General features: G+C 59.0%; 1 protein-coding gene across 2 annotated transcripts in view; it reads right to left on the reverse strand.

The window, feature by feature from the left end:
* The window catches only part of STARD8 (StAR related lipid transfer domain containing 8), a 42,208-nt gene extending 28,554 nt beyond the window's left edge, over nucleotides 1–13,654 (reverse strand). Inside the window, exons 1-2 of one of the 2 annotated variants that reach the window (XM_082289492.1) lie at nucleotides 13,483–13,654; nucleotides 11,165–11,198 (exon numbers count right to left, since the gene is read on the reverse strand). In XM_082289492.1, coding sequence (XP_082145618.1) covers nucleotides 11,165–11,198; nucleotides 13,483–13,527 — 79 coding nt within the window. In that variant the 5' untranslated portion in view covers nucleotides 13,528–13,654. Of the gene's footprint in view, nucleotides 1–1,330; nucleotides 1,494–11,164; nucleotides 11,199–13,482 lie in introns of those variants that run through there. The other variant, XM_082289494.1, reaches the window with a different exon arrangement.
* Nucleotides 13,655–17,110: the final 3,456 nt, after the last annotated feature.

Consider the following 17,110-nt stretch of genomic DNA (forward strand, 5'->3'; position numbering starts at 1 on the left):
AAAGGTCTTTAAGTAGAAGAGGCTCTGCTGCCCTCAGCACACAGAGCGTTTCAGAACACAAACCGTAATTTAAACGCACAAAGAGCTGGTGTTTGAGCTCGGCATGATCAAACAGCCCCTGAGGAAGGAGCCTCTCACCTTGTCAGCACCCTTCTCCAGAGCAGTGCTGGTTCACAATGTGACAAATGACACATGCACAGCAAACCCATCCGTCCCTACCAACGACAAAGGGCTCCAAAGGAGCCAATCCACTGGAAACGTGTCTATGGCACTGAAAGGCAGGACACAGAGCCCAGCCTCCCCCACTGCAGTGAGAGGGCCTGATCTGGAGTCTCCTGACATCAGTGCGGTTTCTCCAAGAACTCACTGACTCTGAATCAGATGGCAAATCTGTGTTTTCTCCACCACCGGGTTAGCTGTCACTAATCCCAGGTAAGAGGAGGTGAGGAGGTGCCCTGGGAAAGCCCAGGTGGCCCAAAGCCCACATCCCATCACAGCCTTCCTGAATCCTGCTGGCAGCATGCGGGTCAGCGGGGCCAAGCCAGGAGCTGAACGTGCCAAACCTGAACCCGGCCACTCCAATGGCAGCAGCGGATTCTCGCCCCACACACTGCCGTGACTCAGCCTGGGAATGACAGAGGGGGATCCAGTTACTGCACGAGGCTGTCAGGAGCTGTGTACCAGCTCCAAGCTTCTCCTCCTCCCCGGCTGCAGCAACAGCCACCTCACACAGGCACCGTGTCCGTCCTGACACGGACACCGGTACCAGAGCACACACATCCCACCTGGTGGCATTCTGGTGCTGCTGGAGCCAGCGGGGCTGAGCAGCGTTCTCTGGAGCCACAGGTGAATCACAGAATCATTGAGGTTAGAAAAACCCGCTGAGACCACCGAGCCCAACTGTTCCCCCAGCATTGCCAAGGCCACCACTAACCCACGTCCCCAAGTGCCACATTTACACAGCTGTTAAACCCCTCCAGGGACAGTGACTCCAGCACTACCTTGGGCACCCTGTGCCAGGGCAGGACAGTCCTTTCAGGAAAGAAATTGTTCCTAATATCCAATTAACCCCCCCTCCCCCCCTCGGCAAAACTTGAGGCCACTGTATCTCTCCATCACCTCCTGTCTACTTACTCCATTACACACAGAGCTGTAAGTGATTTCAGGAAGGGGTTCTGCCATGCATGTGCAGCATTCAGAGCACGGCGCAGCCAAGCCTGAGCCAAGGAGCAAAGCCACGAGGTTTAGCAGATAGCTGGATGCTCTCTCCCGAAACCCACCTCCTCCTGTCCCCTCACTCCCCGCACCTAACCGCAGGCTCCCGATTTACCTTCAGGCTATGCCCCGTCCAGCCGCGCTCTCGGGGGACCTGTCGAGGGAGGGGGAGGAGAGGGGTCTGGAGGAGGACGGAGGGTGCAGAGGGGGACTCCCGGTGCCCGGGCCGCCGCGGGCAGCGGGCGGGCTCGGGCAGTGCCAGCCGACGCTGCGGCTGTTGTCGGTGTGAGCGCGGCCGCGGCAGGTGCGGGGCTGTGCGGCGGGGGCCGCCCGGGATCCGCCCCCAGCCCCAGGATCCGCCTCCCCATCCCCGGCACCGCCCGCCCCGGGATCCGCGATCCGCCCTCCGCCCCGGGACCGCCCCGCGCCGCAGCCCCCGGGCCTGCGCTGGAGGTGCGGGGGCTCCCCGGTACCGCATCGGCCGCTGCCGGGGAAGCGGCTGCCGCGACAGAGGAGGGATATGGAGATGCTCCGAGGGCTGGAACACCTCTGCCATGGAGACGGGCTGGGAGAGCTGGGGGTGTTCACCTGGAGAGCAGAAGGCTCCAGGGAGACCTCAGAGCCCCTTCCAGTGCCTAAAGGGGCTCCAGGAGAGCTGGAGAGGGACTTGGGACAAGGGATGGAGGGACAGGACAAGGGGGAATTGCTTCTCACTTGAAAAGAGAAGGGTTAGGTGGGATACTGGGGTGAAATTCTTCCCTGTGAGGGTGGTGATGCTCTGGCACAGGGTGCCCAGTGAAGCTGTGGCTACCCCCTCCCTGGAAGCGTCCAAGGCCAGGTTGGAAGGGGCTTGGAGCAACCTGGGATAGGGGAAGGTGTCCCTTCATGGCAGAGGTTGGAGTGAGATGAACTTTAAAGTCCCTTCCCATCCAAACCATTCTGTGATTCTGTGCCACATGTCAAACCCAGCACAACCCCAAACTCCATTCACATCCTGCACTGCCCCAGGCCCCGGTGCCCCTCCAGCTCAGCCACCCCCCTCCCTCCACTCCCAGACGGGCAGCAGCAACTGCAGGGCCTGGCCTGGCCCGTGGGCTGGGGCAGCGACTGCAGGATGGGGACACCAACAACTGCCACCTCCCTGCAAGGCTGAGCACCCACGGGGATCCCTCAGGCTGTTCCCCCCACAAAGAGGCACCCCAGGACAATTTCTGGACAGACACCTGGCTGTCCCCAGCTCTCCCTGTCTGTCAGACCCAGCGGATGGACAGCTGGGGTGGAAGCCACAGCAAGGCATTGAGAGGAGCAGTAGGGCTGCTCCCAGGGACTCATGTCCCCAGAAATCCCCTTGCAGTGCTCTGTACTTAGTATTCCAACAGCACAGCGTGAGGAGGACTTTCTTCATGGCATACACACCTCACAACCTGGCTCTGGACCACAGACTCCTGTCACACCAGAGGGGCACAGCCACAGGTGATTTGCAAGAAGATGAGGGAGAAGAGGGGGGACAGTGTTCAGAATAGAGGGCTAAGAGGGAAAAACAGTGTTTAAAATGGACTTGAAGGAGGATTTTTTTTTGTGAGCAATGATAGGTGAAAGGGCTGGAGGTCAGGAAGCACTAGCCCGAGCATGGAGGGAGAGGCAGACGAGGCAGAGGGGGAGATCGAGGCAGGCAGCAATCTGGGGTGGGAAGACCAGAAAAGCAGGAGAGAGACCAGGTACATTGCAGGGATGCCAGAAACCAGCTTTCCTCTGGAAATCACTGCTTGGAGGGATGCCCAAGTTCCCAACATGGGAGAACCAAGTTAAAAAACAGGATTTTTTTCCCATTGTTTTCATAGTCTGAGAGGCACATCTCCTTCCTTCCTTCCCAAGCTCCTGACTCTCCTCCCACCAACTTCCCTCCTGCCTCTGCCCCTCCGCAGTCCCCCCTGCCCTGGCCCTCACCACGGAAGGAAGGGACTCCAGCATAGGCTGCTCAATGCAGCCCTTGTTGGCTACAAAGTCCTCCCGCAGCTCTGTGCGTGAGAGCCCCTCACCAGCTGGAGCCCAGGGGTGGGCAGGGGGTGGCAGGGGGGTGACAGCAGGCAGCCGGCGGCCCCCCGGGGTCAGCCCCAGCGAAGGGAGCAGCTGTTGATCTGGGGGGATCACTGCAAGGTCATTTAAGCGAGGAGTGAAGGGCTGCGAGCACCCGCGGGCAGAGGAGGGGTCAGGGGGAGCCGGGTGTCAGGACCCAGCCGAGCCCTGACCCCGACAAGTCCCAACGCCCCCAGAGTGCAGCTCCCCGGCTCGTGGGGAGGGGACAAAAAAGGGACAGAGGGCGAGCAAAGCCTCTGGAAACACGATGGGTGCAGAGCCTTGGCGTGCTGTCCGAGCCCCCGGCCAGCAGCCCAGGGCACAGCCGGGATGGTTGTTTCACCCGGGTGCTCCCAGCACGGTGACGGCCACTAGAAAAGCGCCGGGCGCAGAGATTTCAGGCATTTTTCCGCTCGTTTCTTGCGTGAAGCAGGAACAGGGAGGGTGTGGAGGCAGAGAGCAGGAAATGTAGCGGAGACGCTGAGCTGGAAGGAGGCGGCGGCGGGGGCAGCGCGGCGCGGCCGCTCCCACGCGGGGCCGGGGCTCCCCACGCGTGACGACCCCCCCGGCCCCGCGGGACACGGCGCCCTCAGCAACACCCCGACAGATGAACCCTCCCGGAAGAGTCACAGCCAGGAAACGGCGTAAAAGGGGGACAAAAAACTACTCCGAGTCCACGGGAAAAGCACCTTTGCTCCAGCTGAGAACGCTCCGCAGAAGGGGACCCACGCACCCCGGCGGACACATCCTGCATCACCGCGCCATGGCCATTCCACTGCTGCTCTTTTCCAACAACCAAAATAAACCGAGGAGAAAAAGGTTACCGTTTTCTTTCAGGTGTATAAATACAAACAGAGCCCAGAAAGGCACCCATGGGCGATGGGGTCTGGGGCACGTGTGTCACACCCAGCTGCCAAGGGCCTCCTGCTCCACTAATGCATTATCCCTGGCTCCTATTCATCCACTGCTGGGGATGGAGAACAGGAGAAACTTGTGTTATTTTCACACGAAGGGTGTCACCCCCCGGCAGAGCTGGCCCAGCCTGTACTGGCACCCTTGCCCACCTTGGGATGCCCCATTTATCTCCCTGTCCAGCCACCCTAGTGCAGAACACTTGTTGGCTTTTCCCAATCCCCAGCCCTAAAAGCAGCACCCAGGTGCTGCCACTGCCCCACTGCAGCCCTTCCAATCACTGGGTACACAGCAAATCCCACAAGGAGCCCCAGGCCCACAGGTCATCCCCAACACCCCTGAAAATGGTGAATCTGCAGCACAGAGAGCCCAGAAACCACCTCTGCCCCATCCACCTGGAGCTTCCAGGATCACATGGATGTTTCAGTGCTGGCCTCAGCACTGAGCCTCACACCAGAGAGAAGTGAGCAAACCAGCTCCAGCCAAGAGGATGAGGATGGCTTCAATATCCTTCATGAGAGGAGAATCAGGGGGAAGAGGTCGCCTGGCACACCCAAAATGGCAGCTGGAGCCGTGTTGCCAGCTGCACGAATACAGCAGGCGGGATCTCACCAGCACCAAATTCCCTGGCTTCCAAAGGAGGAGGGTGAGAGGGAGGAAAAGAGAAGCTCAGAGACACACACACAACAGCATCATTCATGAGAGCTGGGTTTGTGCAACAAGGGTCCTGTGTCTGGCTCAGAGCTCCAGGCAATTAAAACAGCAGCCACAGATCTAGGAGAAACAGCAGGAATTTATCCGAGGAATCCTGATTATGTGGCCACTGCTACAGCAGAGCAGAAAGCCCCCAGCTCCTGGAAGGCAAAACGCTGGCAAGTGATGAGCAACCAGTTCCATTATCCAACTGTTCCTGCCTCACCCACTCGAGTCAGAGCCTCCTCTCACCCATCGGGAGTGGGAGGATTATTACTGCTGGTCCTGCCTCCAGCCAGTCCCACCAAGGGGAGGGTGAGGACCCCAGTCCCCAGCCCAGACGTGGACCTGGCTGCAGCAGGCAGAGGCAGTGGCTTCAGGCCTGTGACTGGGGCCACGAGGGACTCGGTGCTGCAGGGCTGCTCATGGGGCACATGGCAAACCAAGCAGTCTGTGGTCCCAAAGATAAGGGCAGCACTTTGCAACTCTAAGAACGTGGGTTTCCATTCTGGTCCATCCTTGGAAGCACGGGGTTACCAGCACGTGTGAAAAGACACAGGATGCTGAGCAATCTCTTGAAAATCTTCCCGACAGGGCTGGCTCCTGGGAGCAACCACAGACCCGCCAGGAGTCCCCGGAGAGGATCTGTGTGCTCCCTGCTCTCGTGTGGATGATCCCAAAACAACCTCCTTTCTCCTGCAGGGACTCTGTCCCCTGATCCGTGGGGCCAACAGCCCCTGGCTACAACTTGCTCCATGTGCCAGTACTGAGCCGGGCAACGTCACTGGCATGGGGTCTGGCAGCAGGAGATCTTCAGAGAACTCCACTTCCCTCTCACCTACAACAAACTAAGCTTATCTTCTCATCCCTGAGGAATAACCCCTGTCCACCCAGCATGTTTGGGGCCATTCCTGAAGGGATCATTTATCAGCAGAAGGAATGAGTCTCCAACATGGGTCTTGGGGCAGGTATGAGGCAGAATTGTTCGCTAAGCATCACAGCCGACGGAGAAACCAGGCAGCAGCAGTTCCTCCTTCACACAACCCAAAATAAATGGCTTTCAAGATCATTACCCACACCCTGTTATCACAGGCATCTTTACAAGCCACATCAAACCAGGTTTAGCACTGGAGCTCCAAACGAACAAAAGCTCCTTAAGCATTTTCACAGCCTTGACAAGATGACTGATACAAGCATCATTAAAACACTATCAAATACAAAATAATGCTCTTTTTTGGATGAAAAGTGGAAGTTCTTTTCACCTTATGGTCCCTCGGGCGGGTGATCTGCTTTACCAGTCGGCTCAGGACAGTCCCCCCTTTGGCTTTGGGATCGGGATCACTCAGACAGGACAAACAGCCGGGCACGGCCAAGAGCACCACCAAAATCGCTCCGATTTGGAAGGAATGCAGCGCCTGAGCCCCTCAGCCGCGTTCCCTTGCCCGCGCTCTGCCCTTTGCATCCACCGCACTGACACGCACGGAGCCCACCCTGCGCCAGCCCCCTGTCCCTCGCCTCGCTGTGCAGCAAACGCGACGTCCCCGCTCTCGGCGCTGCCCCGCACCGGGCTGCTCGCAGCCCCCGCACCGGGCTCGCCCCCGCAGCCCCGGGCCCCGCACTCACCTGCCCGCCCGCGCCGTCCCCCCCCGCACGGAGCCGCGGCCGCGGCGCGGCGGAGCCTCAGCCCCAGGGAGCGCCCGGGGCCCCGGCGCGGAACCGCGACCCCGGCCCGGCGACCCATCGCTGCGCTCCGGCGGGACGGGCGAGAGCGGCGGCTCCTCCCACGCCGGGATGCCGGCACGGGACCGGGGCCGCTCCCGCTCCCCTTCCGCCCGTTGCCCGCACCCCCCGCGGATCCTCCCCGGCCGCGCCTCCGACCGAGGAAGCCGCTCGCCCTGGGGCACGCTCCTTCCCGGCGGCTCCGCTCCCCCCGCCGGGTCCCGCAGCATCCCCGGGACACGGTGCCTGGGACCCCGCTCAGCCCCTTCCCCCGGGGTCGGGCATCACCAGGGGCCCAGGTGAAGGTGATGCTGAGCCACGTGTTCCACCTGCATCCTCCCAAAACTGAGTCACCCCCGCTCCGGTGCTACCCCGCGCCTGGGCGCGCTCGCACCCGCCTCCGCTCCCGGGGGCGGGCGGGTGTTCAAAGCCCTGCGGACGCGCCGGGCACGACGCAGGGGCTCTTCATTAAGAGGAGAAGGAATTAACGTGATCAGACTGGCCTGCCAACACCTCACACTGCTTTTTCCCCATCTGACCTCTCAGGCTTTGAAAACAAACTCCTGTGAGCATCACACAGCCCCAGGAGGCTCCCACAGCCCCATGCCTGCTCCCTTTGCACCAGCTTCTGCCCAGAAGAACAGAAGGGCTATTTCAGGCACAGAAAACATTACCTTCCTGTGCATGTTAAGGCAATTTGCATGTCAGAGTTCTGACCAAAGAAAAAACATTGCCCAGCCAAACCTTTCTGCCAGTTTTAAGTGTATTTTCTCATCATTATTTCAGGGAAATGACCACACTCGGAACTTCTCTCTTGATCCTTTCAGTCTCATGCAAACCACCCGAGGATGCAGATACAAATGTACTTTCCTGCCTGCAGTTACTTTCCAGTCAGTCTCAATTGCTCTTTGCTGCCATGGGAAAAACTTGGCGACACTCAGGGGACGAGGTGGCTAAAGGGGCCTTTTCCCAGCTCATTCCCTGCACTTCCCACATGCTCTGCAGCTCACCAACACAGAAAAACCTTCTCTCTAACCCAGGCTCTTCCCTTCTGGCCTTCAAAGAAAATCCCCCAACCTGGGAGCAGATCCTGCTGTCCAGAGGGGGGAATCTGTATTTTGTTAGCTACAGGAAATGGGAAGACTTCCAGCCCTGGAATTAAAGCCCAGAAGGAAGGAGCTGAGCTGGGGGAGGGGGCTCTGTCATTGCAGCAGTCATCAGGGGGTCAGAGCTACACAAATTTTACAGGCAGAGGGGCACAAGGACGAGAACTGGTGATTCACCAGCCAAGCTTGAACCCGGGAGGGCAGGGAAGAGGAAGAGGAAGGAGCAGCACAGAATCCCCTCATCACATGTCCCACCAAAAGCACAAATAATCACATTCGGTTCAGCTTTTCTGCTTCCCACCTCTCCGACCCACACCCAACCCCATGACTGCCTTTTCCACCATGTAAGAGCAGCAGTTCCTCAACGAGTTCCAGAAGTGCCCAGAATGGGTCCCTGCTGCCACATCTGGCATCCCACTAACTCCATGGGTCCCCTCTGATCTCCCTGGCTTTGATGCCAGAGCAGGGCCCCGGTGCCGAGGGCAGCAGCACTGGTCCCTGCACACCCACAGATCCCAGTACAGCCCCTACCAGCCCCTGGCCCCTCTCCCTTCCAACGTATTCAGACAATGACAAAACCAGATCCCAGTCTCTGTTTCTCCCCCAAAACCCAGGGAGCCACACGCATGGGCTCAGGTCAGGTGAGGAACGGGGTCCTCATGCTCAGGCCACAAATCCACCAAGTCAGTGCAGGAGAATTTTGTGCGAGGAGAGAAGAACAGCTCAGCTGTGACAACACATCAACAACAACTAAATTTAGCAGGTTATTTTCAGTAATCCAGATGCTGGGTAAATACAACCTTATTATTTCATGCAGGGGCAAAAGTTCAGCCGAGTCCCTCGTGCTGCTTTGCCCTTTTAGTTCACCACATCCAGCCACAGCAGCCCACCCTGAAACGCTGCAATGTCACCACTGTGTGGCTGTGCTGGCAGGAGCCACCAAGTCTGTCCCTGTCCTTTAGCAGCAAGAGGACCCACTGCTCCATGACATGGGCAGAGCACCTCCCAATCCCTTCTGGAGGGGCCTGGTGCTGCTGTTGGTAGGAATTTATTCTGAGGATGCAGTTTTCAGGTGCATGGCCAGGCTGTGAGCCTTTCCTTTCTTCAAGCTTTTCCTTTCTGCTCAGTCCAGAACAATACACGGGAAGTGAATGCTGGAGAGGAAGCAGAGGGTTAGGAAATCCATGCAAACCTGACCCAGCTGGGACTGTCCCAGTGGTTAGGTTTGGGGCTGTGCAGGGGCTCTGTGTCCCACCCAGACAAAGATGCTGCCCGAGGGTACTTCAGGGTGGGCCAGGGCAGGTCTTGCTGCAGGGCAGTGGGAATGAGAGTGGGGGCACAGGTGCTCCCACAGCTGAAACATCACCTCCAAGAAGGCAGATGAAATCCAAGTTGTTTTCCACCATCACTGCTGCAGGAGCTGCCATGGCATACCGAGGTACTTTAATGCCAGCGGGAAGCCACAGTGACCTCATCCAGCCAGTGTTCGGGGAAGGGAATGTGCCAGCACAACCATGGTTCCAAACAGGGGGCTGGGAATGGGTCTGCCCATGCCTGGAAAGCAGCTCAGGGAGTTTGCCAGGTGTGCTGGGAGAGCAGCAGTGCTGGAGGGGGAAAATCAGAGGCAAGTTCTGGGAATTGGTGGAAGAGACACTTTGCCAAGAGCTACTGGGATAAACCAGAACCAACTCCATCCTGCCTCATGCCACTGCGTCAGGAGCCAAAGTCCTCATGCCACCCATCCAAAGAGACTGAAAATCATCATAAGGGAAGGGAATGGTGTCCCCCAAGCCCATGGCCTGAATGCTCCCACTGTCTGAGCACCGTCTGGGGACAATGAGTGAAGAGGGCAGCAGGCACCTGCCCTGGCCCCTTCCCAGTGGAAGGCACAACCCCCCGGCAGGCTTGCTCCCTGTCCAGTGTAATCCACGGGAAAGGCAGAACTCCAGCCTACCCCAGGCACCCTGCTGCTGCAGGTCACAGTGACACCAGGAGCCACTACGGCCCCATCATCACATCGAGTCACAGGTGACAAATCCCACAGTGAGAAACTGTGCAGCTTCTCAGGACATGAGGCTCCTGCTCCTCCTGCCCCCAGAGCCCCTGGCCACCCAGCATCCCTCCAGCGACCAGAGCTGGGCCAGGGACATGTGACAGGGAAGTGTCAGCTGGGGTCATGTGAGTGTCATTGAGCCCTCACCAGGAGAGACCTGGATTCTATAGGCAGTTATGACCAAGGGGAGAGCACCTATAAACATTCTTTGCCCCAAAATCCCAGTCACAGTGTGATCCATAGGAGTCTTCCATGCCCCTTCCTTTCCACAGGGCTCTTTAACTCTTTTTAACAAGCTCTTGACATTTATGTTCTTAATCTCTCCTGTTCAAGGGCCAGAGACCACCCAAGATACCTCTGGGGCTCTCTCACAAAGCACCTTTTGTTACTCAGAGCTCTCCTGTGCTCTGGGCTCTCGCCGGCCAGACTCAGAGCTCACCTCACCCTTACGTGCAGGAAAACAAGAGGCCCTCAGTGCATCACCCTTCAGGCAGGGAACTGCCTGGAGATGCCCAGGCACATCCCATGGGCTCCCTGCACAGAGGGTTTCCCTTTTCATGGCGCCAGGGCTCCAGCCAGCAGTGCGGACAGCCCCACTCCCCCCACCTCCGACACTGGAGCCACCACCCACGGGGCCTGTCCTAAGCCCTGTGCCCAAAGCAGTGGAGCCACCCCAGCCCCAGGTCCCTCTACTTCCAGGGCCACCAGAGCCAATGGCCATGGGCCACCCTGTGTAGGACAGGACAGGTTTGACTCTGGGGGTGTCATGCACAAAGACCCCCAGGGCACTGACCAGTAGGATGATGAAGGTGGGACCTCTACCCCCCTGCAACAGCCCTGTCCCCATCCCTGGTTCCTGGCCCTGCTGGCACACACACCCTCCCCCTCCTCCTCCTGCTCCCACAGACTACCACCAGCCTCCCCAGCACCCATGAACCCCTCACAGCAGAGCAGCCCCAACCCCCAGCCTCTGCCCCCACCTTGGCAGAGGTTTGATCAGGGCAGCAGCAGCTGTGCACAATCCCCATGGATCAGCCTGGAGCTGCACTGAGTCCCTCCCTCCCACAGTCACAGGTGAGACACTCCAGTCACACAAAGCCGAGGGGCTCCGAGCCAGGGGTGACCTTCCTGCCCATGGCACTGCAGTGCCAAGGCTCTCGAGCTCCCCATGAGATTATCTGCTGAGCACAAAGCTGTTCACCACAAAGACAATACAAACTGCAAATGAACCAAGGCCCCTTTGCAAATATATCCCCTTGAAAATAACAGTTCTGGGGGAAAATCACACTGCTGGCAGAAGAAACCAGCAAGGGGACATTCCTCTTCCCATTACCCCTGCCCACCCCACAGCAAGGGCACTTTGGCCCAAAAAATTATTGCTGCAGCTTACCTGCATCTTTTTTATCTTCTAGCAACGTGAATTTCTGTGAAAAGAAACAAAGAAAAAAGAAAAGAAATAATTTTTAAAATCATTTTGATTCTCACATTTGTGGAATGCTATCCCTCACATCTGGGCTTGGTCCCCGCTGCAGCCTTCCCTCTGTCCAGAGGTGACCTGAGACCAGCAGTGCTGGTCTGGAGCTGGGACCAGCAATGCTGCTCCAGCCACAGGACAAGCAGGGCCCTGGCAAAGGCTTCTCCCAGGGGCATCAGCCCCACTGGTTTGAAAACACCATCACCAGTCCCAAGGGCCCTGAGCACTGGGCAAACATAGTGTGCCCAGCACGCACCCTCCACCCCGGCTGCCAAGGGAAGCCACGAGAAATGGGATTCACAGCAGCGGAGCCTCGGCAGCACTTGGGACACAGCAGCAATTTGCAGAGGTGGAGGAGCAGCAGAAGGTCCCCATTGCCAGTCCTGAGGTGAGCACAGAGCCCAGGATGCTCCCCAGTCTCTCTCTGGGTGCTGATGAGCCCCTCCAGTGCCGCGGCCCCACGAAGGGGCCGAGGTGCCGGCAGGATCACTGCAGGAATGCGCCGCGCTGCTGAGCCGGACTTTCCCACGGACCCCCGGGACCCCTCTTCCTGCCGGGGCAGCAGGGCTGAGGCTGACCCAGGGAAGACAAGCTTAACCATGTCCCTGCTGCTGTGCTTCCCGCAGCACCGCCTGCTCGAGGGGTGCCACCACCAGGGCTGCAGTCATCACTGCCACCTCAGAGCATGCCCATGTCCACAGGGGAGGTCACCCGGCTCCTCTGGATCCTCTGGCATTGCCCAATCTGTTCCCACACCTTCCTTTTCCCACAAAATCTTCCACCAGCCACAGATGCACCTCATTTAATCTGGAAAGCTTTAATCCCACAGACAGAGCCCAGCATGTTTCTCCCTCTTCAAGAAATTCCTCAGCGAGGAAGGTGAGAATTCCTCGCCTGTTCGTGGTGAGCAGCTGAGCAACACTGGCATGGGGAGGAGAGCGAGGCCAGGCTGAAGCAGAAGAATCAGCTGTACAGGAGGCCACTGGTGTCCACTGAAGGCAGCCAGGAGGGTGGTGCCCTGGCCAGCTGGGCCACCGGACCCCATTTTGGGCCAAAGAGATGAGCTGAAACCAGTGGTCTGCCAGGTGCTTCCAAGGAGGCTGAAACCCGGGGGCACCAGAGCCCCATGCTGGCCAGGCTGGAGCCATCCCAAGCTGCAGCTCTGCAATGCAATGGCAATGCAGGACCTAGTGTCCATCTCCGTGCCACCACCAGTACAATGGCGATGCCAACATGCAGCACGCAGGGACGAGCAGGGTTAATGAGGACAGCTAAGTTCTCCAGAGACAGCGGGGACGAGACAGCAGGGACAAGACAGCCACTAATATTACCAATGAATTTCACAAATGTCATTTTTAGACTCAACTATTTTAAGCATTGCACTGAAAGCCCGGGGGACAGCATGCATTCCACATCTATTTCACTGCAGCAGATCCACTCACCCAGCACAGCCCGGTGTACAGCACTGCCTGTAAAGGGATTTTACCACTTTTCCCAATCTGAAACTCCCAAAATCCACACTAACCATACCCTCACAATCTCCTCAGCTCACCTCCCACCACACTGCATAGTCTGGGACACAATAAACCAACACTGATCAGGAGCAGGCAGGGAGAGTCACTGCTTATTAAGGTGACAGATGAAGAATTAAACCCTAATGAAAAATCTCAGATGCCACGCCATGAGAACTGCTGCTGCAGGAAATGAAAAACTGGGGGCCCTTGGCCTTGCTGCTCCTTTGTCATCCTGCTCACAGCTGCCCTGACCCTCCAGGTCGGCTGTGGTCCCACAGCCACCCCAGGGGTGACCTGAGCCTCTGGGTTTGGAAGGATGTCCCAGCCTGGCCACACCACGCAAGCAGGCACGGCAGGACCCTTTTGGCATGTGCTGACCACCTCGGGGGGCTGAGGGTGCACACACACACAGAGCCCAGCGCCGCGCTCGCCGGGCACAGCAGCCTGCCCGCCCAGGGCTGCCCGTGCCGGGACACGGTGACCCAGTAAAGGGCAGCGGGCGAGCTTAGGGTACAGGGACCAGCGCACCCACACATGGCCCAGCCAAAATTAAAAGCTCTCACATGCCCGTCGGGCACGGGCACGACACCCCCAGAGCAGACGTCGACACCGTGAGCGAGCCGAGCCCCGCCGGGGACGCTTCCCCAGCGCTCCTTCCAGAGGCTTCTCCTGAAACCGGAGGGTGTCAGGGACGGACACCGTGGCACAGTGCTCCCTTACCTTGGCTCTCTTGAAGCAAGCCCAGAAGAAATCCAGCAATGGCATGATGTGCGGCGGGGGCCCGGCAGACCCCCCTAGAGCGCGGCGCTGCCCCCGGCCGCGGGGAGAGTCCCCCCCGGCACCCCCATGGCAGCGCTGCGGCAGCGGAGCCGGGCAGAGCCCGGTGCCGGCAGAGCCCGGTGCCGGCAGAGCCCCGGTGACGGCAGAGCCCCGGTGACGGCAGAGCCCCGGTGCCGGCAGAGCCCGGTGACGGCAGAGCCCCGGTGCCGGCAGAGCGGAGGGCGGAGGGAGGAGCAGCAGGCAGCCGCGGAGGCGGGCCAGCATTCAAACCCTGCACCGCTATTCAGTTGGTTGGGAACGGGCTTGGACGCGATTGAAATTCCCTGAAGATTGCGAGTTTTAAACAGCTCCAGGCTTTCCTTCCTGCCTGGAACGCACCGAGCTGCTCCCATTCCCAGGCAGTGGGAAGGGGCGAGGGGCGGCCGACACTCCAGAGCGGGAGAAGGGGGAGTTTGGCTGTCAAAGGCACACATAGGGCGTTAGAAACCCAAACCCTGGACGGTTCAGATTCTCACTCCGGTTCTGCACAAGCTGACTGGCAGCTCCCGGTGCTCTCCTCTGCGAGGCACAAGGTGTACCCAGCCACGATGCCATCCCTTGGTGCTCAGGTGCTGCTGGCCTCACCACGGACACAGGGGCACCCAGGCTTACCATGGGCACCCAGGCTCACCACAAGCACCCTCATCACAGAGCAGGGGCAACCAGGGCCAGCCTGCTGGTGGGACCCCAGCGGGGAGAACAACACAGGGGAATCCCCCCCAGCCATCAAACACGGCTGAGCCATTCACTCCAGCTGTTCACAGCTCCTTATCTGCCTTCTGCAAACGTCATTCGTTCACAAGCGCCACAATAAAAGGTCACTTCACAAACATTTGTGCCAGCCCCCCACTCACAGCCCCCTGGGCCAGGATTCTTCTTGCAGGCACATAAGGACACCCCACAAACTGGTGATTTGTGTCAGCAGTTCGGAAGGAGCAAGGGCAAGCAGATCCACAGCGATGCCTGGGCTCAGCCCTGCTCCCACAGGATCCTCAGTGGCTGTCACCCACCCTGGACTGGCATCAGGCTATCCAGTGGCATCACTCCTGTGCACTGCCCATCTCGGGCTGGTGCCAGCTCCACTCTGACAGGACCTGCTTGCGGGAACATGAGCCAGAGCACAATGGTTCTGTTTGGGATGTGACACGTCTGTACCCAACCCCCAGCAGGTGGTGCCTGTGGCAGCTGTGTCCAGTGCCACGTGTCAGGCAGGGCGGGCCTGGACGGGGTGCTGGGGCCCCAAAGCATAAGGATAAGGGGGATAAGGCAAGGACAAAACCACGGAAGGCCATGGCACAGTGGAGCTGGAGCAGATGCACCTGCCTGGAGAGGATGGCATGAGGCACCGCCAACACTGCAGCATCCAGCAGACCTGACCAGCACCCAGAGCCCTGGACTGGCAGCACTGCCCTGGCGGCACCAGCACAGCCCCGCCATGGCCCAGCACAGCCCCGCCATGGCCCCAGCAGCAGCTCACAGGCAGCATCAGTCCCGGCGCCGGCTCCAGCTGCCTCCTTCCATCTCCCCCTCGCTCATTCCTCAGCGGGCTTTGGCACTGCTCCCAGCCTTGGCACCAGCTGCAGCTCCTCACCCTGTCCCCTGCCAGTGCAGCAGGGCTGGGGACACCAAGGCACAGCACAAGCTTTGTACATCCCTTTTCTCCTCCTTTAAAAACCCGGGGCTGGGAAGGCAGTCTCACCTCTATGGGCACACCAGGGTCACCTCTCCTAGCAAGGATTTTCCCCGAAGGATTTAAAGCCCAATGCTGCTGCCCGACAGCCACCCACCCTCTGTAACTCACCCACTGCTGCCTCAAGGGCTACACTTTTTACCCCAAGGACTTGCAAATAGTCCCCTGCAGGGTTGATGGCATCTGGGGTACTGCCCACTGCCAGACATCCCCCATTCAGCTCACTGGGCACTGCCGTCAGAGGGCTGAGGCTGCCAGGTGACCAACACCGTGGCCAGGACACAGAAGGGCACTGCCAGTGCAGGGTCCTGCAAAAGGCTCTGCCATTGTCATTCTGGGCAGTGCAAGGAGACTCTTCAATGCTTCTACAGGCTCTGGGGCATCTGGGCCTGGGCTGGGGCTGAAGGCAGCTCTCACGGGAGGGACTGTCCCTTCAGAGGGGGTGGCACTGCCAGGTTTGGTGGCACTGGACTCCTCTTCCCGTCAGGGGCTCACTCCAGCACCATGTGTTGTTCTGAAGCAGGACAGGCACCTGCCTGCTTCAGCTGGCACAGGCAGCACACTGGAGGGCAGAAAGACATCCGACCAACCAACCATCCATCTGTGAGTCCGTCTGTCCATCCGTCCGTCTGGCCATCCATACACCAGGCCCTCAGGACAGGCTGGGGGAGGTGGCTCTGTCCTGCCCCAAACCAGGCAAGCCCTTGCAGATAGGGGAGCAGCCCTGCTGCTTCAGCCATAACCCTGCCAGGACCCAGAGAATTGCCCCTGCTCGCTCCAGTGGCATCAGGTCCTTCTCCCACTTTCTCCAAAAGCCAAAAGAGCCAAGCTAGCACAAATAGAAGCAGGATGTCGCCTTCCCAGGCCTGGGAGACAAACCACAGCGGTTTCTGCATACTTGTGTAGCTTCTTCCTACCCGGTCATCCCAAAAGCATTCCAGTAATGCTGCATCTTGGATCCTTCCTCAGCGTGCCAGGACACTATCCTCGGCAGGAATAGCTCCTGGGGACTGGATCCGTGGGGAAGTGGCAGGAGCCGTGCACACCAAATGGGTATTTCTGCTGAGTGGCGCAGGGACACAGACCCCACTGCTGCATTTGGCTCTTCCCAAAAATCCTAAGGTACCCATTCCACAGACAAGCTACAGGAAAAGCAAAAGCAATGTCCATTCATTCTATATATAAATACGTGTGTGTGTGTGTATCACTATTCTCCTCAGACCCATGTGAAAACCCATTTTAAACTTGAGTTAATTTTAAGAGGCTGATTCTAAGGAAAACTTCACCCTGTATACATTTGCTAAGAGCTTCCCACTGCTGCCCAGAGTGCCTGGAGCTGAGATGGACACCAGGATGTCACCAACCAGCCCCAGCACTGCCACACACATCCCATGTTCTCTGAAACTCATGAGACAGGGCCGGTATTTTGGGGGACAGGTACAACCTCTTCCCACTACAGATCATTCCTTGGAGGATCCCATGTCCCCACGGCCGGAGCTATTTCTGTGCACTGATGAGCTATTGCTGTGGCGGCTGTTGCACAGGATCAGTGCCAGCTCAGGCTGGTGGCGGCCAGGCTGTGTCCCCGCAGCCGCAGCAGCCCCCTCTGGCCGCGCTCCCGGCCCGGAGCCGCGGGGTGCGCGCAGGGGTGTGAGCGGGGGGCTCCCCTCGGCCAGCAGAGCCCCGAGCCGGCGGCACACGGGGATTTTCCACTTGCTGCTGTGCACAGGCATTTCCCGAGGCTGGGAAGGGCGCAGCTCCTGCCGAGCTGGCGTTTCCCCATTAGCATAGCGGGAACAGGGACCCTTTTCTTCTCCCGACGCCGGACACGGGGCGGGT

Source organism: Coloeus monedula (assembly GCF_965178545.1).
Source record: "Coloeus monedula genome assembly, chromosome: 12".
Lineage (NCBI taxonomy): Eukaryota > Metazoa > Chordata > Aves > Passeriformes > Corvidae > Coloeus > Coloeus monedula.